The sequence below is a fragment of the Glandiceps talaboti genome, chromosome 8, assembly GCF_964340395.1.
Source record: "Glandiceps talaboti chromosome 8, keGlaTala1.1, whole genome shotgun sequence".
Taxonomy (NCBI): Eukaryota; Metazoa; Hemichordata; class Enteropneusta; family Spengelidae; genus Glandiceps; species Glandiceps talaboti.
The window spans coordinates 17952108-17979670 of NC_135556.1; the positions used below are offsets into that span (position 1 = coordinate 17952108).

The following is a 27563-nucleotide window of genomic DNA, read 5'->3' on the forward strand; positions in this document are numbered from 1 at the left end:
TTGCAAGAAAACACTCGTGTAGTTTCATCAAAATTTGTAAATATTCCTATAATTTCCTAAATAAAAGTGTGTCTGCTGGGTATGAAAGACAAAATTTATATAAAGTCACGTATATCATATAATAGCTCATATAGTAGTGTACTAGGCCTAATACGTGAATAGTGTGCACACTCAATGATTTACTAGAAAAGTGAATTTCATTTGTGTATGAAATAGTGAAATTTCCCAGAATGCATCACATCTTTCTGTGTCTGCTGGGTATGAACGATGAAATTTATCAAAAGTGAAATATATCATGTTATAGCTTATATATAACTTTATTAAGCCTACTATATGAATAATGTGCACACTCAATTGTTCACAAGAAAACGCATGTGCAGTTTCATCAAAATTTGTAAATATTCTTATAATTGTATAAATAAAAGTGTGTCTGCTGGGTATGAAAGACGAAATTTATATAAAGTCACTTATATCATTTGATAGCCCATATAGTAGTGTATTAGGCCTAATACGTGAATAGTGTGCACACTCAATGGTTTGCTAGAAAAGGGAATTTTATTTGTGTATGAAAGAATGAAATTTCCCATAATGCACCACATCTTTCTGTGTCTGCTGGATATCAACGACGAAATTTATCAAAAGTGAAATATATCATGTTATAGCTTATATATAACTGTATTAAGGCTACTATATGAATAATGTGCACACTCAATTGTTTGCAAGAAAACGCATGTGCAATTTCATCAAAATTTGTAAATATTCCTATAATTGTATAAAATAAAAGTGTGTCTGCTGGGTATGAAAGACGAAATTTATATAAAGTCACATATATCATATAATAGCTGATATGATATTGTAGTAGGCCTAATAGGTGAATAGTGTGCACACTCAATTGTTTGCAAGAAAACACACGTGTAGTTTCATAAAAATTTGTAAATATTCCTATAATTTCCTAAATAAAAGTGTGTCTGCTGGGTATGAAACACGAAATTTATATAAAGTCACACATATCATATGATAGTTGATATAGTAGTGTACTAGGCCTAATGCGTGAATAGTGTGCACACTCAATGGTTTGCAAGAAAACACTCGTGTAGTTTCATCAAAATTTGTAAATATTCCTATAATTTCCTAAATAAAAGTGTGTCTGCTGGGTATGAAAGACGAAATTTATATAAAGTCACATATATCATTTGATAGCCCATATAGTAGTGTACTAGGCCTAATACGTGAATAGTGTGCACACTCAATTGTTTGCTTTAAAAGTGAATTTGATTTGTGTATGAAAGAATGAAATTTCCCAGAATGCACCACATGTTTCTGTGTCTGCTGGGTATCAACGACGAAATTTATATAAAGTCACATATATCATATAATAGCTGATATGATATTGTACTAGGCCTAATAGGTGAATAGTGTGCACACTCAATTGTTTGCAAGAAAACACACGTGTAGTTTCATCAAAATTTGTAAATATTCCTAAAATTTCCTAAATAAAAGTGTTTCTGCTGGGTATGAAAGACAAAATTTATATAAAGTCACATATATCATTTGATAGCTCATATTGTAGTGTACTAGGCCTAATATGTGAATAGTGTGCACACTCAATGGTTTGCTAGAAAAGGGAATTTCATTTGTGTATGAAATAGTGAAATTTCCCATAATGCATCACATCTTTCTGTGTCTGCTGGGTATCAACGACGAAATTTATCAAAAGTGAAATATATCATGTTATAGCTTATATATAACTGTATTAATCCTACTATATGAATAATGTGCACACTCAATTGTTTCCAAGAAAACACGTGTAGTTTCATCAAAATTTGTAAATATTGCTATAATTGTATAAAAATAAAAGTGTGTCTGCTGGGTATGAAAGACGAAATTTATATAAAGTCACATATATTATATAATAGCTGATATGATATTGTACTAGGCCTAATAGGTGAATAGTGTGCACACTCAATTGTTTGCAAGAAAACACTCGTGTAGTTTCATCAAAATTTGTAAATATTCCTATAATTTCCTAAATAAAAGTGTGTCTGCTGGGTATGAAAGACGAAATTTATATAAAGTCACACATATCATTTGATAGCTCATATAGTAGTGTACTAGGCCTAATGCGTGAATAGTGTGCACACTCAATGGTTTGCAAGAAAACACTCGTGTAGTTTCACCAAAATTTGTAAATATTCCTATAATTTCCTAAATAAAAGTGTGTCTGCTGGGTATGAAAGACGAAATTTATATAAAGTCACATATATCATTTGATAGCCCATATAGTAGTGTACTAGGCCTAATACGTGAATAGTGTGCACACTCAATTGTTTGCTTTAAAAGTGAATTTGATTTGTGTATGAGAGAATGAAATTTCCCAGAATGCACCACATGTTTCTGTGTCTGCTGGGTATCAACGACGAAATTTATATAAAGTCACATATATCATATAATAGCTGATATGATATTGTACTAGGCCTAATAGGTGAATAGTGTGCACACTCAATTGTTTGCAAGAAAACACACGTGTAGTTTCATCAAAATTTGTAAATATTCCTAAAATTTCCTAAATAAAAGTGTGTCTGCTGGGTATGAAAGACAAAATTTATATAAAGTCACATATATCATTTGATAGCTCATATTGTAGTGTACTAGGCCTAATATGTGAATAGTGTGCACACTCAATGGTTTGCTAGAAAAGGGAATTTCATTTGTGTATGAAATAGTGAAATTTCCCATAATGCATCACATCTTTCTGTGTCTGCTGGGTATCAACGACGAAATTTATCAAAAGTGAAATATATCATGTTATAGCTTATATATAACTGTATTAATCCTACTATATGAATAATGTGCACACTCAATTGCTTCCAAGAAAACACATGTGTAGTTTCATCAAAATTTGTAAATATTCCTATAATTGTATAAAAATAAAAGTGTGTCTGCTGGGTATGAAAGACGAAATTTATATAAAGTCACATATATTATATAATAGCTGATATGATATTGTACTAGGCCTAATAGGTGAATAGTGTGCACACTCAATTGTTTGCAAGAAAACACTCGTGTAGTTTCATCAAAATTTGTAAATATTCCTATAATTTCCTAAATAAAAGTGTGTCTGCTGGGTATGAAAGACGAAATTTATATAAAGTCACATATATCATTTGATAGCCCATATAGAAGTGTATTAGTCCTAATACGTGAATAGTGTGCACACTCAATTGTTTGCTTTAAAAGTGAATTTGATTTGTGTATGAAAGAATGAAATTTCCCAGAATGCACCACATGTTTCTGTGTCTGCTGGGTATCAACGACGAAATTTATATAAAGTCACATATATCATATAATAGCTGATATGATATTGTACTAGGCCTAATAGGTGAATAGTGGGCACACTCAATTGTTTGCAAGAAAACGCACGTGTAGTTTCATCAAAATTTGTAAATATTCCTATAATTTCCTAAATAAAAGTGTGTCTGCTGGGTATGAAACACGAAATTTATATAAAGTCACACATATCATATGATAGTTGATATAGTAGTGTACTAGGCCTAATACGTGAATAGTGTGCACACTCAATGGTTTGCTAGAAAAGGGAATTTCATTTGTGTATGAAATAGTGAAATTTCCCATAATGCATCACATCTGTCTGTGTCTGCTGGGTATGAACGACGAAATTTATCAAAAATGAAATATATCATGTTATAGCTTATATATAACTATATTAAGCCTACTATATGAATAATGTGCACACTCAATTGTTTACAAGAAAACGCATGTGCAGTTCATCAAAATTTATAAATATTCCTATAATTGTATTAATAAAAGTGTGTCTGCTGGGTATGAAAGACGAAACTTATATAAAGTCACATATATCATTTGATAGCTCATATAGTAGTGTACTAGGCCTAATACGTGAATAGTGTGCACACTCAATGGTCTGCTAGAAAAGTGAATTTAATTTGTGTATGAAAGAATGAAATTTCCCATAATGCATCACATCTTTCAGTGTCTGCTGGGTATCAACGACAAATTTTATATAAAGTCACATGTATCATATAATAGCTGATATGATATTGTACTAGGCCTAATAGGTGAATAGTGTGCACACTCAATTGTTTGCAAGAAAACACTCGTGTAGTTTCATCAAAATTTGTAAATATTCCTATAATTTCCTAAATAAAAGTGTGTCTGCTGGGTATGAAAGACGAAATTTATATAAAGTCACACATATCATTTAATAGCTGATATAGTAGTGTATTAGGCCTAATACGTGAATAGTGTGCACACTCAATTGTTTGCTTTAAAAGTGAATTTGATTTGTGTATGAAAGAATGAAATTTCCCAGAATGCACCACATGTTTCTGTGTCTGCTGGGTATCAACGACGAAATTTATATAAAGTCACATATATCATATAATAGCTGATATGATATTGTACTAGGCCTAATAGGTGAATAGTGGGCACACTCAATTGTTTGCAAGAAAACGCACGTGTAGTTTCATCAAAATTTGTAAATATTCCTATAATTTCCTAAATAAAAGTGTGTCTGCTGGGTATGAAACACGAAATTTATATAAAGTCACACATATCATATGATAGTTGATATAGTAGTGTACTAGGCCTAATACGTGAATAGTGTGCACACTCAATGGTTTGCTAGAAAAGGGAATTTCATTTGTGTATGAAATAGTGAAATTTCCCATAATGCATCACATCTGTCTGTGTCTGCTGGGTATGAACGACGAAATTTATCAAAAATGAAATATATCATGTCATAGCTTATATATAACTTTATTAAGCCTACTATATGAATAATGTGCACATTCAATTGTTTACAAGAAAACGCATGTGCAGTTCATCAAAATTTATAAATATTCCTATAATTGTATTAATAAAAGTGTGTCTGCTGGGTATGAAAGACGAAACTTATATAAAGTCACATATATCATTTGATAGCTCATATAGTAGTGTACTAGGCCTAATACGTGAATAGTGTGCACACTCAATGGTCTGCTAGAAAAGTGAATTTAATTTGTGTATGAAAGAATGAAATTTCCCATAATGCATCACATCTTTCAGTGTCTGCTGGGTATCAACGACAAATTTTATATAAAGTCACATGTATCATATAATAGCTGATATGATATTGTACTAGGCCTAATAGGTGAATAGTGTGCACACTCAATTGTTTGCAAGAAAACACTCGTGTAGTTTCATCAAAATTTGTAAATATTCCTATAATTTCCTAAATAAAAGTGTGTCTGCTGGGTATGAAAGACGAAATTTATATAAAGTCACACATATCATTTAATAGCTGATATAGTAGTGTACTAGGCCTAATACGTGAATAGTGTGCACACTCAATTGTTTACAAGAAAACGCATGTGCAGTTTCATCAAAATTTGTAAATATTCCTATAATTTCCTAAATAAAAGTGTGTCTGCTGGGTATGAAAGACGAAATTTATATAAAGTCACATATATCATTTGATAGCCCATATAGTAGTGTACTAGGCCTAATATGTGAATAGTGTGCACACTCAATGGTTTGCTAGAAAAGTGAATTTAATTTGTGTATGAAAGAATGAAATTTCCCATAATGCACCACATCTTTCTGTGTCTGCTGGGTATGAACGATGAAATTTATCAAAAGTGAAATATATCATGTTATAGCTTATATATAACTGTATTAAGGCTACTATATGAATAATGTGCACACTCAATTGTTTCCAAGAAAACGCACGTGTAGTTTCATCAAAATTTGTAAATATTGCTATAATTTCCTGAATGAAGGTGTGTCTGCTGGGTATGAAAGACAAAATTTATTTAAAGTCACGTGTATCATATAATAGCTGATATAATATTGTATTGTCCCTAATACGTGTATAGTGTGCACACTCAATGGTTTGCTAGAAAAGTGTATTTGATTTGTGAATGAAATAATGAGATGTCCCATAATGCACCACATCTTTCTGTGTCTGTTGGGTATGAAAGACGAAATTTATCAAAAGTGAAATACATCATAATATAGCTTATATATAGCTGTATTAAGTCTACTACATCAATAGTGTGCACACTCAATTGTTTGCAAGTGAAAAACATCATATGATAGCTGATATTGTACTGTACTTGGCCTAATAGGGGTATAGTGTGCACACTCAACGGTTTCATTATTGTTTGAAATAGTGAAATTTCCCATAATGCACCATATATTTATGTGTCTGCTCGGTAGAAAAGTCGAAGTTTATTCAAAGTCACATCTATAATACGATAGCTGATATATTATTGTACTCGGCCTAATTCTTGTATTGTTTGCACACTGAATGGTGTGGAAGAAAATAAACCTTTGAATGTGTGTATGAAATACCTATTTTTTTTATAGCATACATAGTACTCTACTAGGCCTAATTGGTGATTTAATAATGTGCACACTGAATGGTTTGAAATGAAAAAAACATTTGATTTGTGTATGAAATAATGGAATATCCCATAATACACCACATGTTTCTGTGTAGAAATTTTTTTATCATTTATACATTGCTGTGTATACTATGTGAATAGTGTGAACACTGGTTTGCAAGGAAAAGTTCTGAAATCCATGACTTAGTAACATTCCCATTATTATAGTTAACTCTTTGAAGGGTATAAAAGACAAAATTTAGGTACAACCAACTTTAATAATACAGATTTCACAGAGCTCTATTTTGAAGCATGGTGAAAACACAGTACTCTTGCATGGGGAGAAACTAATTGTTTGATTAATACTTTAACATGTAAATATCACATTGCATAAGAATAATTTTTTTTTTAAAGTTACTTCGGGTTTTCATTTATGTCTTATATTATGTTACTTCTATGATTCATCACCTCTGAAAGTCTGTGAAACTGATAAAGAAAGGTAAAGTCCTTGTTTCTTGATATACAGTAATTTGACAGTAAGCTAGAGGGTTCGATGTTCAAGGTCAAAGGTCATTTCTGCCTGCTTCCATTGTTTGCTGCCTGTGTCTGCCTGCTTCAACTTAGTGCGTTGTTGGTGTTGCTTGTTTTTTCCTTGTACAATGGCTGTTAAGACGCGGTACGGCACATGATCACGAATCCCTTCACAATTTTAGATTGGCGAAAGCACAAGGTATATCTTCACTGATGCATGTGGGCCAAAACAACAATAGGGGTGATGTTATGGCGTATGGCTTAAAAGGTGTGTACATATTTTACCAATACAATAGTTTTGTTTATCTCAATAGTAAAATTCATTTTGAATTTCGTTATTTGATTTGTTATTTAGAAAATTATTTGGGGGAGGGAGAGAGAGAGAGAGAGAGAGAGAGAGAGAGAGAGAGAGAGAGAGAGAGAGAGAGAGAGAGAGAGAGAGAGAGAGAGAGAGAGAGAGACAGACAGAGACAGAGACAGAGACAGAGACAGAGACAGAGAGAGAGACAGAGACAGAGACAGACAGACAGATGGGCAGACCATGAGGAGTATCACCTACTTCCATCAGTGGACAGAGAGATAGACAGACAGACACATAAGACAGCAGTTACACCATGCTGACAAACAGACTGAAGTCTGACCGAGATGCAGATACAGCCAGACATCATTTTAAAATAATTTTGATATATTTTCTAAGCAAAATCTTGGTCATGTACTGAGTATTTGTTAGATAACTAGCGAAATCAAAACGTATGTCTTTTGCAGAAAGTTACGGTACATTAAACTATAGGATACACCAGTAATTTCTTTTTTATGCTTACTTTTCAGATACAGCACTATTTTATAAAGGCTTATTAGGATACAATACATCAAGGTAAGACTCTTAGCTTTACAGAGTCCAACCCCTTCATACAATGGGAGTCATCATACAAGAAGGTTGAAAGGTTACAGCTAAAGTGATGTTGGTTTGGTGTTTCAATTGCATGTTGCATTAGGTTTTTGACACAAAGATAGACACATTTGATGAACGACAACAGAGACTCAATAAACACAGCAGGATCCTTTGCCCAATCACATTGAACACTGATAAACATTGCTATTATTCTGTTACAGTGCAATAAAAACAGGCTTCTATTGAAAACATTACACATGGTCTTGATGATTTTAATGGCTGCAATTGTTTATTTTTTAACTGATAATAAACATATCAACTTGATTACTTGTACATCCCCACTGTGCACAGTACCTATGTAATTGTTTCTTTTGCATTTAGAAGTTGTCTGAGAGCGTGTATTAAAATGTCATGTTATGTGTAAAACATCAAACCAACATCATTTTAGCTGTAAATGGTTGTGTAGGATGTAAACACCACTGAGTTGTTCAAATTTGTAAAAAGCGTTTGATTCATCTGCATGTACATGTACATGTGTATTCTCTATAGTATTTATACAAAAGTTTTGTTCATTGTCATGGAATGCATCAATTGATTGATTGATTGATTGATTGATTGATTGATTCGAACTGGATGTCAACACTTACTTTTAAATCATGAAATTGTTATAACCATGTTGCATTTTGGTATTTCCATTAACACTGCAGCGTATTCGTCTGAGATTTAATGAACAATACGTCTGACTCTGTGTGTTTGTCTTTTTCTCTGTCTTGCTGTCTGTCTGTCTGTAATCTTAGAATTCCTGCCCTGGTGTACAAGGACGACACATTCATAGCTTTCTGTGAGGCTAGGAAAGACACTGACCTTGATATTGGTAACATGGATATCATTTCAAGAAGAGGAAAGAGATCAGGGTCAAAGGTCATTTGGGATCAGCCAACAATTGTTGCCAGTATACCTGGTAAAAGGTTAGTTATCAAATACATTGAATGAAAATTTTAGATTTTCAGTCTTTATTTCAATATCTGTATTCTCTGTTTGGTGCACACACCCACATTGGTTGTCAGGCATACTGACTGATTTCAGGGTCAAAGTGCAAGTGTTATTTATTGATTTTGATTGATGATCATTTTAACTCTGCTGTCAGCGATATGAAATGTAAATTTTTCGACCAGTATCACAACAAATATTATTCTTCATTTTCATTGTCCATCTTATGAAAAGTTTATGGAAATAATGCGTACTAAATAAATACAAAAAGCAAACTTCAACCCATTCATGTGACAGTCTGTACTAGGATGTAATATGAGATTTACTGTTGCCATGTGTAGTTGGCCAAAGGCAAGCTGTTCAGCGGTTATGAAATTTGAAAAAACAAAAACAAGATTGCATGACCTACTATTAGTACTAATGACAATTTTTTCAGAACAATGAATCCAACACCAATAGTTGACAAGCAGAGAGGTGCCATAGTGTTTATTTTTATCTCTCTTTATCCTGATTCTGGAGAAAAAGATCTATTGGGAGGTGGCGTATACAATGAATCAGTCCACATGACAAAGGTAAATTACTGTCACTGAGAATTGGCTGTCATTCAATGAATACTACCTTTACAGCCAATCTGAATGAGCTTTGCATTTGAAATCCTGTATCAGTTCAGTAACAATGTTCTCACAATTGTCTTGAGCTGATTGTAGGTACTGCGTGCATCGCCTTTTATATTTTAGGACCATGAATCCTACTCCTGTCGTTGATAATGTCAGGAATGCAGTGGTGATGCTGTATGTATCATACTCGGCTGAGTATGATCAGTTTGATATTATAGAAAATGGTACATTGCAACAAAGTCTTCATTTCACTAAGGTAATAAGGAATGATTCAAATTGACAACTGTCATTTTGTATCAGGACTACATTGTGTTCATGCCTGCGCCTAAAATGGTGGATAAATTGATGTATGTATAAATGGCATTTAAAGTAAATCAGCTGTATCACCCCCTCTGCTTATAGAAGAACTTGTCAAGGCATCTAGCAGTAATTTTGTTTGGATCGTGTTAGAACAGGTCCCTCAAAATAAAATTTTTCAGGTTATAATTTAAAGTTTATAGAAATAAGTGTTTCACCCAGACTGGGTGTCTGGCCATAAGTACGCACGCACCTGAAAAAAACGTAGCAGAAACACTGCCACTTGAAAGAAAATATAACAAGGGACTCTTCGGATTAGGCAAGAACTACATGTAACCAACATGTGTGAACTGCCACTAATATGTTGATAAACTACCTGGGTCGGATTTACCAAATGTTCCTCCCAGATAAACAAACATAGCCTGGTTACACCTTGGGCTTTAAGTGTAGTAGGTAACATCTTGCTGAGCTTGACTTCCTGTCAGTGAGTATTTTCCCAAGTTCTCTATCAAAATTACGATACAATCTGTGAAAGTCTAAGCCAGTTTTATCACATTTTCCCCAGTCAATAAGATTCCCAAATCTGAAGCAAAACCGCTGTCAACATCAACAGAATTCTAACCTTTGTTTCCTTAAATTTCAGCATTTCGTTAATAGAGGCTTTACACAGACATATAGGTTTCTATTGTATAGATTTTAATGGTTAAAACTCCCTAGAACAAAAAAGATGACATGACAAGTTTCACTATGCTTGCTTTACAAATGCTCATTGTCTTATCTCGGCTGCCATTTTATATCAGTGTAACGGCTCCCATGCAAATCAACCTACCAAGAGTTTGTTCTCGTTTGTTTCGTTTTATGTTTGTTATAATTATAGTGTTTCTGTTTTTGAATGTTTTTTTTTTACAGGAAACATGATAGTCATAGTAATGCATTAGCCACCATAAAACAAATTGTTCTTAAACTCATTGGATTATTTTGATTGTCTTTAATCTTACACTTATCATGAAAGAAGTGTTGCTCATTTTTTATTTGCGTATGTATACATGAAAATGTAACATAAATATCTGTACACTTGAAGCATTTTGAATGTCTTTGTGCTGGCATTTTACCAGTGTGCATGTATACAGCAAATATAAACTTCCCTTGTAATTATAAGATGCACTCCGTTAGACCATTAACTGCGAACTGGTGTGTTAACAATCTGCACTACCAAGCAGTGTTTTTGTTATATAAAATAAATTTACTACTACAATTAAAGCATGTAAAATCTATCTGATTTCTCCTGTCATTGTCCCAGGGTTTCCCACCAAAATTATGGTACAATGTATTGGAAACTATGCCAGGTTTACCAAGTTTCCACCCTTTCTGTTTAACCTGCAGTGTTCCCCCAACCTTAGCAAAAACACTGTCAAGGGTAGTTAAATGTATGAACAAACTATCACTATCAGATATGTCTCAACTGTATGCTAGTTAGTTGTTTGGTTCCTCTAGTACCATCCAATGCTGATAAAGCCTTTATACTGAGAATTAGTCATACCTCAAAAACATTTTATTATTTGTTTTTCAAGGACTAAAGTATTACCATATTACTTCTTATACTTACAATAACCTTGAACTCTGAAAGGATAGGGTGTATTAATTTAGCTACTTTTGATGTGACACGTTTGTTTGTTTATTTGTTTGTTTGTTTTTGGTTTACACAAGTTTAATTATGATTTGAATTTGACTGTGGTGCCTTAATAATTGTAGGATGTACACAATAAGATTTATTGGGAATTTTTTGTCAAGTTTTCAATTTCAACTGTCAATTTAACTCTGAAGCCTTCATAATGGTAGGATGTATAATTTGTTTGTTTTTTGGTCAAGTTTTTATTTTTTTAAATTTGAATTTGACTCTAGAGCCTTGATAATGGTATGACTTGGAGTAAACCTGTTGATCTCACTGGGAGTACACTAGCAAAAATGCAGCCAACTCCAGCAATGTTTGCAACAGGTAAGAACGTGTTTGATACTAAATTTCCCACCATTCATCCAAATAATGAACACTTTATTCACAGCATACTTATTCATATGACAGACACAGAAATGTTTCCCTGCCTCTATTCATATTTATTGTATTGTATGATTGTCTTGTATCGTGTTTTGTTTTTCAATATTGGTTTCTCTTCTTGTGAAGGCTTAATAAATAAATAAATAAATAAATAAATAAATAAATAAATAATTTCAATTATTTGACAATGTGTATTTTCTTTCTGTACTACCATATGTTTCAAACTAAAAACTAAAAACAGATTGAGTATATTGGTTGAATGGAGAGTCAGTGCATTTCAGATTGCCAACAGTTGTTTTTGCCAAAGGCCAGTAAGAAGATAAATCTACCAGGATTCCCATGTCATTTTACCAGGGTTCCCAAACAAAACTAACCATACATACACTCTATTGGGAAACACTGCTATTTTTATCCCTTTCTCCCTTTCTGTTATCGTGGTTCCAAAACCTTAACAAAAACACTGTATGACGTATGGCTACATGTAGATATGAATATGTATTTACATTCAACTTTCCTATGGTTGAATTCTAATTGATAACAAATTGATTGCAAGTACACTCTCTTCTTCTGACTTCATGAGCTATATCTTGTATTTTGAAATGAAAATGTAAATATTGTTTAGTTTTGAAAACTTGCTGGAAATTCAAGCCAATTTTGTTCTTTAATTACAGCAGAATTATTGTTTACCTCTGAGTCAGTAGCTTGAGAGCGACATAGTGTTTTGATGATTTAAATATTTCAACCCAAATATTAGATTTGTAAACTTCAGCCACAAGACCCTGACTCTTAGTAAGTCAAAGACCAAGTGTATTCCCTTTGTACATTCTTAGGCAGCACAAAAAAGGATACAGACATTATAAAGATCATACTATTTGTATATTGCATATAATTATTGGCTCCGCTGTCAGCAACAGCTGAGCGACGCTTAAGGGTTAGCTTGATTCTCCATCGGCGCCCATCATCCGTCTCCATCCATCAACTTTTTATATTTTCATCTTCTTCTCCAAAACCGACAGTCAGAATACTTTGATATTTGGTGTGCATGTTTCTTGGGAGATGCTATTGAGATTTATTCATGCCAAGTTGATCTGGGCCATTTTCAGGTTTTGTTGGACTTTTTGTCAAAAATGATATTTTCAACTTCTTCTCAAATAGATATTGTAAAGATCCTAATATTTGTATAATTATTGATAAAAGGTGTAATATTTTTTGATTGATAGGTCCTGGCCATGGAATCCAATTGAAATCAGGAAGATTAATTGTTCCAGCTAATGCCTTTTTCAAAGACAAAAAAAATGGTATTGTGCAAAACTATGATCCTTTATTGGGGGTTTCTTTCTTGTTGCATATACGACACTAAGTATAACTGAAATCAAGAGATTGTCTGTGTGGACAATCATGTAAATTGTAATCCAAAATTTTGTCATGATGTGAGATATTTTTGTACATTTAGGATGAAAACTACAGTTATACTTACAATAATTCATAGATATTATTAGTACTCCCCAGATGTACATTCTATGATGAATATTAATGATTTAGCAGAGAAAGCAAAAGGGCATATATTTATGACTTGTTTTAATTTACCCTAAAGCAACTTAATCCAGATGTGAAAATTTTTCTGTTATATTTTCATATCTTATGCTATTTACTGAAACATAAATGATGTAGTATTACTTGTATTGAAATATAACAAAACAATTTTATCAAAGCCTGTCTACTTCAAAAATCGATGTGAAACAACATATGTCAAGTCTTTGTTTGTAACCCTATACATTGCAAAAAGCTATTAAAAATATGTGTAAAAACGTATACACATATTTTTGCGGGTAGCTCTTTTATGTACAATAACAAAGATTTTACACATTTATTAATCTTTTGCAATTTATTGAGTTACAAACAAAGACTTGACATAATATTGTGTCACATTGATTTGACGTCAAGTAGGAAGCCATGATAAAATTTTTATAAATTAAAACAAATACCTAATCCTCATCCATATGGCCACTGTAAAGTAAGCAGGACATCACACCTAGGAACATGTAAGCATGTTTTATTTGTTATTTCAACAGGTGCCGTGGGACAGCGAGGCTGCGTTGATTATTCAGTGGTTCTATACAGTGATGATGGCGGAAGTCATTGGGAAGTTGGTGGCCGTGTACCGCTCGGAAAGGACAGACATGGAAATTTCATACAGACAAATGAAGTACAGGTAAAATATGTATGATAACTCTTAGAGAACGGAATGCATTTACATGTACTAATACTATCAGGGCAGTAACACCATTGTGTGAATGAGATACATATTTTACCTGTGTTTCACTTGCCTTGCCTATCGCCAACACACAGTATTTCCCTGTCTGCCCTTGTCTTCGTATTTTGAAACAAAATTTCACGAGCAACACAGAGAACTAGACCATGAATAGGACTAACAAATGAGTTATCAAAGAGAAATTTCCATATACCATAACACGTAAGGATTATACATGCATGGCATTGCCCAAAACGAGTGTGATATTGCTAATAAAAACAATGTTGCCCAAAACCAGTGTGATATTGCTAATAAAAACAATGTTGCCCAAACCAGTGTGATATTGCTCATAAAAATAATGTGACATATATGCTCAAAACATGGGTGACATATTGCTCATAAAGAAAATGACATTGCTCATAAAAAAGTTGATATTAATGTTGCTCAAAATGTGTGTGACATTGCTCAAAACATACTGTAACAGCAAAAAAAAATTAAGATATAATTACCACAAGAAACCACTCATCTAAATATCTAACTTCATAAATCAGTCTTTGTATAAGACAGTATTAATAATTGGTCAATACGAGTTCAAGCCTATTTCAACAGGTTTCCTCACTGAAAGAATATTTGGTTTGGAAAATGTCTAAACTTTTCCCTCCACTACCTCTACATCCCCAAATTTAAACAGAACACAGATACTGTTGTACTCTTACATGTGTCATGAAGTCATTGCAGAATTGAAAAATGTAATATGTTTGTGTGTGTGTGTGTGTGTGTGTAATTATGTGTCTACCTGTCACTGTGTCAATGTATTTGCTTGTTTGCCTGAATCTTTGACTTTTTTGTTCATATTTATTGATTTATGTGTCTGTCTGTCTGCCTGTCTGTCTGTCTGTCTGTCTGTGTCTGCATGCATGCATGCATGCATGTCTGTATACACACTCTTACTATCCATTACTCTGACTTGTCACTTTGTGTATTGCATAGGCTGTTGAAGTAGATGACAATGTTGTGTGTTTGAACAGTCGTACCCTCAGCTCTCACCATACACGTGCAATATCATGCAGTTACGATGGTGGTATCACATTCAAATATCCCAAGCTAGCACACAGATTAATTGAACCTGGATTCAAGGTCATCGGAGGAACAGTTATATCTGGAAACTTCTCTGGATGTCAGGTGAGGATAAGTCAAGTTGTTGACGGCATGAGGGGTATACGTCAGGGTAAATCACCAAACTGTAATTTGTAATTTGAAAATGACATACGATTCCATGGTCATATAAAGGTAATGAAAGTCAGCTGTTGAATCACCATTCATGATATATATACTTATATTAACAGTATTAGGCTTCTCATGACCCATCTGACTCTATATTTCATCATTTTGATAAAAAAAAAATGATAGTCAGATGGCAATGCCATCTGTAATGAAGTAGATTTACTAATATAAAGTAGTAAATGCCATTAGCTAAAAATTATCATTTATTTCTGAAATTTGGGAAATTGAAATAATAAAGCATATTGTTCAGCTTTTCTTTCTGGCTTTAATTGTCATTTCTATGTCTTTCAGATTGTTAAGTGCATATTATAATTTTGAAAGTTTCACCAAAATATACTAGTGCACTCACTTTTTTATCTGCTTTTTATCTTTGTTTTTAAACCACCTTAGTTAAATCAACCCATTATTTTTACAACAAAAAACACAGAATTAAGCGCAGTTGCCCTTGGGCAGCATAAACCATGTTTTATCATCTGAAGAATTATTTTATCTTTTTAGCTAGGCTACAACAGTGTCAAAGAAATTGCACATGATTTAATGAACTGGAACAATCTCACAAAAATAACATAGTTATTCCTCATCTCTTAAAGCTTAATGTGAAATACTAAGTTATAGTATGAACCTGGAAATTTTCGCTACAGACTTATTTTTGCTAGAAAACAAAAAACGCAAAAATAAATAGTGACTTAAAATGCTTTCTTGTACATGAATACAATGTACAGGTCTTGTAATTAGTAAAAATCAGTCTTTGACAACTAGCTGAAGACTGTAAAATTGCATAATTTTCTAGGAGCGAAAATATCAAGGTTTACATTATATGAACAGCTGTCACCCATATTATGTACCAGTGATGCCTATCATATGACAAGCATGCTCACAACTTAGTGTGATCATTATTAAGTCTTCCTACTGTGTTATGTTACCTCTTTTTATTCTATAAAATTGAAAATAAAATTCTCACTACTATTCTATGTTTTTTCGTGATCCAACAAACCCTATATTTCTACAATCCAATGAAATAAAATAAGATAAAAATATTTGTAAAAATAGACACTCTGTATAACAGGATCAGAAAAAAAAAGTACATCATCACATGATAAGAGTGTAACACCACGAGGATGTATCTGGGCAAAAATTATCATTTGTTGGTAAATTCCGAATTCAGTAAAACATATGGTGCATATTGTCCTGACTTGCCATTTTTAAAACAAACTGTTTAAAAGTATTAATGAATTGAAAGCATCACCAACATGTACAAACACATACATTTTTTTTTTCATTTTTCTTCTTTTTAACTGATCCACCATTTTGACAATAGATGATACCATGAGAAAGCTAGAAATAAATAAAAATAGCCATCCTTATTGAGTTAACTCAAACAGCTATAGAGTAATATACTGTACATCGTAATATCAGGCTGAGCACGTTTCTGTTACAGCGGTTACCAGTAAATCTTCATCATGTGAAAAACTGAAAAATTATTGCATATATATAATCTACTTTATATTAGCAAATCTACTTACACATATGTGTGTGACCACAATCTTTGAAATGGTAATATTAAATTGTTAAAAAGTAAAATACAATGCCATTTCATACCACAAAACATTGTACCAATATACCATACCAGACCAGACGGTACCAGACCACACAATACCATTTCATACCATGTCCAAGAAGAATGAAATAAAGTGCTATATATAGTGCTACCACATGGATGTTTGGCTAGTAAGTCTGGGATGACTGTTGGGGGCTCTTCTATTGAAATAGCTACCAGTAATATTTGCACCCTGCAGAAACACTGGTATTACATGCATATAGTGATTCTTCTATAATCATTGATGCAAGGCCAATATTGCATATAGTCAGTGTGTCAAAACGTTTTATTGTGGGTCAGCATAATCAGATCTTGGGTTTCCTACGAGTCACTACTTAGTAAGGAATAAGGGAACATCCAATTTTGGTGGGTCATCACAGAGTAGGAGATGGGGGAACATATTTTGACGAATCACAAAGAAATGTCAATGGTACCCACTACATCATATTTGCTCAGAGAGCACACTTAATGGAGTAGACACTCATACATGTGTTTTAACTGATGACTGACTTAGAGCTCTTTTTGCATGAAAAAAAAGACGTTACATTTATTTACTACAGTATTTTCATTGTTTTACTTTTTCCATAACAGGCCAGTGTAATAGCATTTCCAGCACCTCCCAACACAGTTTTCAATGTTAACGTGACCAAAACTTGGGTGTTGTTCTCAAACCCAGCTGATGCTATGGAGAGGAAAGATACATCTATACGACTGAGTAAAGATGGCATGAAGACGTGGAGTTTGCCATGGACAATCAACTTTGAAGCTGGGGCCTACTCAGACCTCACATATTTTGAAACTGAAGAGGGCATCAACAGAGTGCAGAACTTTGGTATCCTATACGAAAAAGGCTTTCGAGATGCGTATGAAACAATCGTTTTCAGAACTTTCACATTAAATGATGTCCTTGCAGGAATTTTGTAGTTTTATGTAATAGTTAAAATATGGTTACGAGCTGCTTTATAGGATTTAACAACACTTTTTGGGCAAATGTCGGTTATTTGACCTTTGACCCAACAAAGCCATGTTAAATCTTTTAAACAAGCAAGGAGACATATTATAACGAAATTTACTGCAATTTTGATATTACAGTTTTCCCTCAATAATATCGTTGTTTAATAGTACCGAGTAGCACTTTACTGCTTCGCTCTTGTTTTAATTAGTAAAATGAAAGTAGGAACCTGTTCGTTAAAACAAATCTCTTCATACCATAGTGGTTAAGAAATAGGTGTAATGATAGATAAGGTCTATATTTGACATCAAGTTGAGGTATTGATGATTGTTTTAACGTACATTCTACCCGGCAAAGAACAGGACTTACTGTAAACTCGCAACAAAGTCTTACAGTCTATGTGGCAGGACATGTACCATAAAAGAAGCTTACAGCTGTACTTGTGGATGCATTCTACCCTAAGTATTTTCCTATGTTGACTAGAAAGTGTGTTGTTTATATTAACCAGTTTTTCCCTGCTAACATGCTGCCTTACTGATATTCCGCTGAAACTTTACAAAAAAGCATGTCTTCATTGAAGACATAGTTCCCAACATTTCAACTTACTAAGCTGAATTTTATGGCAATTAAATAACAGCCATTCAGTTAAAATTGCTGAAGTTCAAAGAATCTAACATTGAACTACAGTATTTGACATTTGTGCAAGGTTTGGTTGAAATTGACATGTGTCACAATGTTTAACACAGATGGCACTGTAGTGTACAGCCCTGTAGTAAATGGTGCTGTATTAGATCTTACCACATGTTGGCATCTAACCTAATCATTAAATTAGTGTTAAAGTCATTTTGTTAGGTCTTGTAGAAAGTAAAATGGTGACTAGGTGTGTAAAAAAAAAATTCAGCATATGCATGTCAAATGGGTGCATATACACATTGAATTCTTTTTGTTATTTGACCTTGACCACAAGGTCAAAGGTCAATGTCTCCGTAGAAAATGCAATATGGATGTGTGTAGACACTCAAATGGGGTCTCTATCTGTTAAGCTTCCAGGCTTAGTTGTTAAAATCTGAATTTTAGTGAGAAATATGGCTGCCATTCAGCCTTAATGAAGGTTGAAAAACAAAGTATGTACATATGTGGACTACTGTATGTGACATTTGTGCCAGGTTTACCTGAAATTGACCCATATAGACTTTGAAACCTTTTGGTTATTTGACCTTGAACAGAGGTCAAGGTCAAAGGTCAACATCTCATTAGCAAGCTTAATAGTCACAGATAATATATGCAGATCTGATGGAAGCCTGAACATTCAGAAACCTAGAGTTCACACCTACTACTAGTTTTCATTCTGACATTAGCCCTGGAGTAATGCGTGCATTTAGACTTATTTTGCACTTTGAAAAACCAAAAAAATTGTAGCACAAGATAGATACAAGAGAGTCGTATCACAAATTAAAGTCATAAACAGCAACTTGGCTGTGTGTTCCATCCCTTTGAACGCTTTAACAATTATTACTTTAAACTATGGCTGAAATGTTCATGAAAAGACAATCCTTTTTGTTATCAGAGACTTTTCATTTATAATTTGTACATTATAGTTGGTAAACCAGAAACTCCAAAAAGAATTCTTTAAGCCATGTAGCTTACAAGTATCTTTTTAAGTATTTTTATGTATTTTGTATTCTTGGACTGCCATAAAATGGCAGATGGGGTTCACATGTTGAAAATTAATCACTGTTTATTTATTTTGCTTAAAATGGCAATGTTGATGAAAATTGGGAATGTATTTTGAATTTTTTAATCTATAAAACAACTTTGCTATGTTTTTCTACTTGCAAAAAACAATGTGAAATAACATACACCAAGTCCTTGTTTGTAACTCAATTAATTGCAAAATGATGCACAAAAGTGTGAAAAAGTTTGTACGTACAATAAGAAACATTTTACACATATTATTAATGCTTTGCAATGTATTGAGTTACAAACAAGGACTTGGTATATGTTATTTCACATTGTTTTTGCAAGTAGAAAAACATAGTAAAGTTGTTTTTAAAATCCAAAATAAATGCCCCATTCTCATCCATATGGCCACTTTAATATGTTTTAATGTTGATGGTGTTAATAATAGTGTTTTTATGGTTATTTTATTAGAATGAATAATTATGTCAAATGGGATGTATAATTCATTTACTACGTATTTGATTCCATTGGTATTTAACTAGATTGTCGACATTCGCTCGCTTCGGCCCTCGATATCAGTATGCGATTATAGTAGTATTGCGCCGGATCGGAGCGCAGCAACGACTTAAGTTTAGATAAAATGTAGGGGAAAAAAGGCGCGAGCGACTGTCGACAGTCTAGTATTTAACAACTCTTTCACATAATTGGATAAAATTAAGAGTTCAAATTTATGCAAACTATAAATTTGTTGTTACTACCAAACCAGAAAGACTCCAGATTTTCAGTTAGGCCAAACAATTTTTTTTTAAATCGCATGATTTTTTATTACTAATTATACAAACAAAATACAGGCTCTGATAGCATGTACATACATGAAATGTTACATTTGATCTCACTGTGAACACAAATAAACAGTTATGTGTCTGAATCTTCCTTGTTAGGGATGTTGATTTGTGTTCACACTGAGATAAAATGTATCATTTGATATCCTTGTTAGCAATCAGTGTCTATATTTTATGTAATTTTGAACAAGAAACCATTGTATGAGACGGAAAAAAACATTGTGCAGCATTATTGAGACTCTATAGTCACTCTGGTTTTGTAATATAACACTTTCAAATAAATCAATTTAGTATAATAACACTGTGTTTACATGAATGTTTTGATTCTGTGACAGACTGAATTAGTAGCTACTTCCCTTGATTTCACCTGTCATCATTTTAGACTATTGTGCAAGAGGTGTCTGCTCCAAGCATAAACCCAAAGTCCCTTACTAAGTTACTATCAACTCAATAGTTGACTGGACTGAAAATGTGGAGGTAAATCTTGATCGACTGACAGTCACGATTCCCGAATGATTGATAGAGTTACTGACCATGAATCTGTGAATGCTGGTTTGAGCTTTGCTAATGCTGTTTCTTTCTAACCATACTTGTACAACTGACAATAAACCCAGGACCTGGTAGGATAGAGGTTGCAACTGACAGTAAACCCAGCTGTATAATTGAGGACCTGGTAGGATAGGGGTTGCAACTGACAGTAAACCCAGCTGTATAATTGAGGACTTGGTAGGATAGGGGTTGCAACTGACAGTAAACCCAGCTGTATAATTGACGACCTGGTAGGATAGGGGTTGCAACTGACAGTAAATCCTGCTGTATAATTGACGACCTGGTAGGATAGGGGTTGCAACTGACAGTAAACCCAGCTGTATAATTGACGACCTGGTAGGATAGGGGTTGCAACTGACAGTAAATCCTGCTGTATAATTGATGACCTGGTAGGATAGGGGTTGCAACTGACAGTAAACCCAGCTGTATAATTGACGACCTGGTAGGATAGGGGTTGCAACTGACAGTAAATCCTGCTGTATAATTGAGGACCTGGTAGGATAGGGGTTGCAAAATGTAAACACTTTCATTCACACCTACAGAGGCTGTGATGTGTTGTATGCTTCCCAGTGAGTTGTGAGAATATACAAGGGCCATTATAGGTCCTTACTCAGGGTAAAGTGGTGTGAGCACAGTGTGGAAAAGATAATACAAAAAAAACTGACATCAGGCTATTGTTACAAAAAGGGGTCATCTTTATTGTATATATTCACACACAGGAATTCCTGTATAAATGGCAAATTAAATCATTCCATGCTTTTATTCTCATCTACCCATGATTTCATATACCACTATTGGTGCTGGTGTACAGGTCATACCATACTGAAGTTAGATCACACTGTGTACTTTCAGTCACACAAATAATGGTCATGTCAGTGAATCATGTCATATTATACTTATTTTAAGTAGCCATGTCAGGTGCAACAATACTGTATTTCAAATGAGGCAGGTCATGCTTGACATTGCAGCACTGTACACTGTATTTCAAATGACACAGGTCATACTAGACATTACAGCACTGGTGCAGTATTTCAAATGACACAGGTCATGCTAGACATTTACAGTATTGCAGGTTGTATTTCATATGACACAGGTCATCTTAGACATTACAGTATTGCAGGCTGTATTTTATATGACAGGTCATCTTAGACATTACAGTATTGCAGGCTGTATTTCATATGACACAGGTCACCTTAGACATTACAATACTGCAGGCTGTATTTTATATGACAGGTCATCTTAGACATTACAGTATTGCAGGTTGTATTTCATATGACACAGGTCATCTTAGACATTACAGTATTGCAGGCTGTATTTCATATGACACAGGTCATGCTAGACATTTACAGCATTGCAGGTTGTATTTCATATGACACAGGTCATCTTAGACATTACAGTATTGCAGACTGTATTTCATATGACACAGGTCATCTTAGACATTACAGTATTGCAGGCTGTATTTCATATGACACAGGTCACCTTAGACATTACAGTACTGCAGGCTGTATTTCATATGACACAGGTCATCTTAGACATTACAGTACTGCAGGCTGTATTTCATATGACACAGGTCATCTTAGACATTACAGTATTGCAGGTTGTATTTTATATGACAGGTCATCTTAGACATTACAGTATTGCAGGCTGTATTTTATATGACAGGTCATCTTAGACATTACAGTATTGCAGGCTGTATTTTATATGACAGGTCATCTTAGACATTACAGTATTGCAGGCTGTATTTTATATGACAGGTCATCTTAGACATTACAATACTGCAGGCTGTATTTCATATGACACAGGTCACCTTAGACATTACAGTACTGCAGGCTGTATTTCATATGACACAGGTCATCTTAGACATTTACAGTATTGCAGGCTGTATTTCATATGACACAGGTCACCTTAGACATTACAGTATTGCAGGCTGTATTTCATATGACACAGGTCACCTTAGACCCCAGTAAAATAAGTGGGAAACTCAAGTAGATTTTACCTTCTTATCTTAGGCCTAACAAAAAAAATTGTGTGGTTCCAATTATGCTCAATTTTAGAATAGGTGGGGTAGATAGATTTTTTATTGTATTTTTTTTTTCATATGTGAGTGTCTATTTCAGGTAGTCATGTTTTCCATTGTTTTTCATATAGTCTCTGTGTTATTGATTTCTTCTCATCAGATGTCCAGCCATTACAGATTGGAAGAACAGTTTTATATTGCCTTTTTAAGTTGACGTCAGTTTCCGATACCAATATTTCTTGCAAGACTTCACAATTTTCATGATTTTATTATATTTTTCTTGAATACATGAAAAAAAGTTCAGGGTTGGCGTAAAAAACTAGGTGGGGGTCGGGCAACCGAAACCAAACAATTTTTTTTAGGCCTTAGCAAAAACACTTATAGTATTGTAAACAATACACATACTGTTTCTCTAAATGGTACTCAAATTCACTGGAAGAGTTAAACTGACTTTTTGAGTTTTTTCCAAACTTTTTACTTATTATTCACACCTGACAATATATAATTATATCAGTCTGCTATGCTATCCATTTATAATACTTTGCTTTAGGTACAAATATGTATGAAAATATATGAAAATCATGAAATGTCATATTAGAGTCTTGCATGGCAGTGTAAAGTCATAACGTACACACCGGGCAAACTCAATATCATCAAATATATAGTGGATAGTATATAGGAGGTAAAAGTTTGGGTTGTTATAATAACAATCCTTTCAAATGTTAAAACATTCCACTCACATCACTTAATAGGTCAATATACTGGACATTATCAAAATCCAGAAGATAAAAGATTGATTCATCAAAACATATGATAGCCTGTTTGCAGCGCTTACGGTATATTCTGTTCGATCTCTCATACCGTAGGATTATAACTAGAATTGCAAATGGCCGTTGATATGGTTTAAAAATCTCAATGCATAATTGCAAAATCATCATGTCATCACCACGGTGTATTCAAATGTATGCAGACGACACACATGCAAATGAAGTGTATGCAGATGAAGACACATCTCGACTGCACATCTTCATCTGCATATGCTTCATTTGCATGTGTCTTTATATTTGCATAAATTTAAATACACCATGGTGATCATGATGACAAGCTGCTTCACTGATTGGGCAATTTTGCATTGAGATTTTCAAATCGTATTAACAGCTATTTCCATTCTAGTTACAAGCCTATGGTACGAGAATACCGTAACCACTAACCATTCGTTGGTTTCATTTGAGAACTCTTTCTCATATGCGCTAGAGTTCATGTAAACTTCAGTAAATTCAAAAAACCTATGCTGCAAACCATTAAAAAGGTTCACATCTGAATATCAAAAACAGTACAGTAACCATGGTAATATAAGTTATCACTGTTTGAGATGATAGGTAGTAATATGAGTACAAAAATAGCTTGAATTAATCTTCACCATATAAGTTGATATGGCCTTTCCAATAAGAATAAAATGGCAAGATATCTGCAAAGAGTTAATATCCATATCAAAATCTATGGACACACTAGGTCTTTCAAGACAGTGAGATCATATAGTGCTCACTGCAAATTAAAGTTCCCAAAGCCACATGTCTTGGGTCTTGGGCCTTGTTTCGGTATACCCTTGTCAGAGTGGGTTCTCTCGCATTTTTTCAATGTGATTCAGGTTCCTTTCAGCCCTTTACCCGAACCCACTTGTTCCATATTATGCTGTATGTGTACACCTAGTCTTCAATTCATACAGGTGTACACTATGCAACGTATATTTGGTAGACCTTCACACAATTATTTCCCCAATCTGATACATACAGTTTCTGATTGCTCCCAATATTGAGACTGACAGCTAAACCTTCTGGATGGCTCAGATCATGACTTTCACTGTCTATCCTGTCAATGAATGTACCATCAGACTTGAACCGCTGGAGTCTGTTGTAGCCACCACCAAGTACATCTTGAAATTCAGCCACAATCACGTTGTCCTCCTTATCAACAGCAACTCCAGTTGGCCAAAAGATGTGTCCGGCTTTTTGGCCTCGTAAACTGAACTGATGACTGTAATTCCCATCAGTGTCAAACACCTTGACAGCCTGACTAACACTATCTGAGATGTAAATATTACCATCTTGGGCTGTGGCAACGTACAGTGGAAACCGAAATTCGTTCAGTCCCTGTCCAGCACCACCGATAGTCTTAACATAGCTTCCATACATGTCGTAGAAAACTAAACATTTGATGTCCCTGTCTACAACATAAAAACTACCATCGTGCCTGACTGTAATACCCCATGGTCCATGGATTTCATGATAGCCTACCTGGTCAATCATCTGTCCATGTCTGTCAAAGACAAGAATCTTACAGTTGCTGTAATCGGTCACTAAGATGCTATCATCTCTTGTAACAGCTATGTCTACTGGATCGAAAGGCCTCTTGAAGTTATCATAGGAGAAGTGGTATTTATATTGTCCATTGCGGTCAAAGACCTGAACTCTACTATTTCCACGATCAGCAACAACAACTTCACCTGCATGCCATGCTGCAAGTCCACATGGTTGTTTGAGTTGCCCTTCCTTTGAACCTTCTCTCCCTATGGTCTGTAGAAGTTGTTTTGATAGTGACATGTTTACACACACCAAGGAGGAAAGGTACAATCATGGAGTCTTTCACTCAAACACTGACTATGAAACAATCCATAGAGACGGCGGCATACTGATTCAGAGTGCCCAGTCCACCAGACACCTCAAGCTTAGCTGAAGGAAAAGGAAAGCAATATGTTTCATGAATAAAAGAGGAGAGCCTGGGGAAATCCCACACACAGCCTACAACAAGACAACTTACTAAAATGGTACTATTTAATACAACACAATCTGTGGGGTTTACAATACATTATTGTTTCACAAATACCAGAGAACTGCTATGGATTCTCTTCCATGTACACACGCAATGGCAATTTGTAGATGTAGTAAAGGTAATTTTAAAATGTCAAGACAATACATAATACCTGTGTTGCAACTATCTCATATAATTGTGGATTTGTCCTTATATATGCAAATCACAATATAGATAAATGTACATAAGGTTGGTATATAACTCCCCAACCTATGAGTGCATAATGGTGGCACATCATATTGGCACAGTAAGAATTACAAATGTTTTGAAGCTTGCAATAACATTGATCAATTTATTTCACGTTCAAGGTTTTTAGATCAAAACAAATAATTATCCCTAGAAACATCCTCACTGAACTATTCAGACCAATTTGTCCTGTAGTTAGGATGACCCTATTTTTTTTTCTGTTTCTCAGTACCTGATCAACCCCAAATTTTCAGCTTTGACATCAAAATTATAAAAATGTTATTTTAGTCTGCCTTAATGTTTTGCAGAACAGCGCCCTCTCTGTCATCTACAGTCATGATGGCAACAACACGGTCATGAAGAGCATGTTTTTCATGACGGAAGTTATTCAGGGGGGGGGGGGGGGCTGAAAACATTACAATTCTGTGTAGAGAAGCTGGGAAAGGGCTTGTTTCCAGGAATCCAATAAAAAGAAGATAGAGGAGGACAAGGGAGAGATAGAGAAACATGAAGATGATGGCTTATTTATTTGTTTACTTTTTTTATTTTAAATCGACAGACCGACCCATAGTTGCCATGAAAAATTAATGAGAAACAAAAAAATGGCGTTCAAGATTTTTACCACCACCACCCTGGAAAAAATCTTGAGACCTAATTTGCATATCACATATGAGGTCATCATGTCATAAACAATTCATGTACACATCCTTATCTATAGTATTTCCAAAAAAATTCAAACTAATCAGCCCAGTACAAGGTCCAGTCGTTGGTCCACTTATGTAACCACTCGCTACTCACTAATCGTCAGTGTGGACATAGAGGTATGTCTATAGTGACAATTTCCACGACAATTTCACATAATTATAGGAAAACATACTGTAATTCATGTCGCATAGAAACACATTGATATATAATTACTCTGTCGTTCATATAGTACTATATTATTTGTTGTTTTGTTTTGTGTGTGATAACTATAAACTAAGCGTGAGTCCCGCTGTTGTCTATACTACAATAGTATACATGTAAAATCCAAACTACACAATGCTCATGGTACAACAACCTTGTCAACAATCACATGACGGCCATCCACATGATGATCCATCTATGTTTTCAGAAATCTCTCTCCCCTATACATTTACATTTGGTTGCTAACTACCTCGTCAGAACGTATATCTCAGTTATCAGACAGTATACGATAACGCATTATGTCATAATATATATGATTATATGTCAACAATAACATTACCTTCATACGTCATCATCAAAACATGCGTTACTTCAGAGTCAACTAGCCATCCATCCCGCCATTAGTAATTACCGAACGTAAACATACACAGTTGTTTCTGCGCCGTCTTGATCATGTATGTCTGTACACTGACAACTCTAACAGTCAATGGTACTAGGTTTACATCGCATACGTGCTAGTACGTACGTCACGATAACATTGAATGCACGTGAATACACGTCAGTCGGGGATCGCACAGACGCAATTAAATTATGTCAAGGTCAGAAGGGTAATCCCGAGTGAGGCTCCTTAACGTGGTCGTTTTAATCAA

At 34.2% G+C, this 27563-nt stretch overlaps 2 protein-coding genes across 4 annotated transcripts in view; one reads left to right on the forward strand and one right to left on the reverse strand.

The window, feature by feature from the left end:
- Positions 1–19680, forward strand: part of LOC144438773 (sialidase-3-like) — a 30630-nt gene extending 10950 nt beyond the window's left edge. The window contains exons 2-10 of one of the 3 annotated variants that reach the window (XM_078127939.1): positions 7115–7200; positions 7761–7806; positions 8622–8792; positions 9552–9687; positions 11631–11724; positions 13002–13079; positions 13854–13993; positions 15023–15214; positions 17505–19680. In XM_078127939.1, the coding sequence (XP_077984065.1) occupies positions 7146–7200; positions 7761–7806; positions 8622–8792; positions 9552–9687; positions 11631–11724; positions 13002–13079; positions 13854–13993; positions 15023–15214; positions 17505–17837 (1245 nt within the window). In that variant the 5' untranslated portion in view covers positions 7115–7145 and the 3' untranslated portion in view covers positions 17838–19680. Of the gene's footprint in view, positions 1–7005; positions 7201–7760; positions 7807–8621; positions 8793–9250; positions 9387–9551; positions 9688–11630; positions 11725–13001; positions 13080–13853; positions 13994–15022; positions 15215–17504 lie in introns of those variants that run through there. The other 2 variants (XM_078127940.1, XM_078127938.1) reach the window with 2 other exon arrangements.
- Positions 19681–21629: 1949 nt separating this feature from the next.
- LOC144438888 (uncharacterized) lies at positions 21630–27477 on the reverse strand. The gene is made up of 2 exons (XM_078128102.1): positions 27254–27477; positions 21630–25682 (listed from the first exon to the last, which is right to left on the reverse strand). Exon 2 carries the CDS (start codon positions 25551–25553, stop codon positions 24687–24689), a length of 867 nt encoding a protein of 288 aa, XP_077984228.1. The 5' UTR covers positions 25554–25682; positions 27254–27477; the 3' UTR covers positions 21630–24686.
- Between the last annotated feature and the right edge of the window lie 86 nt (positions 27478–27563).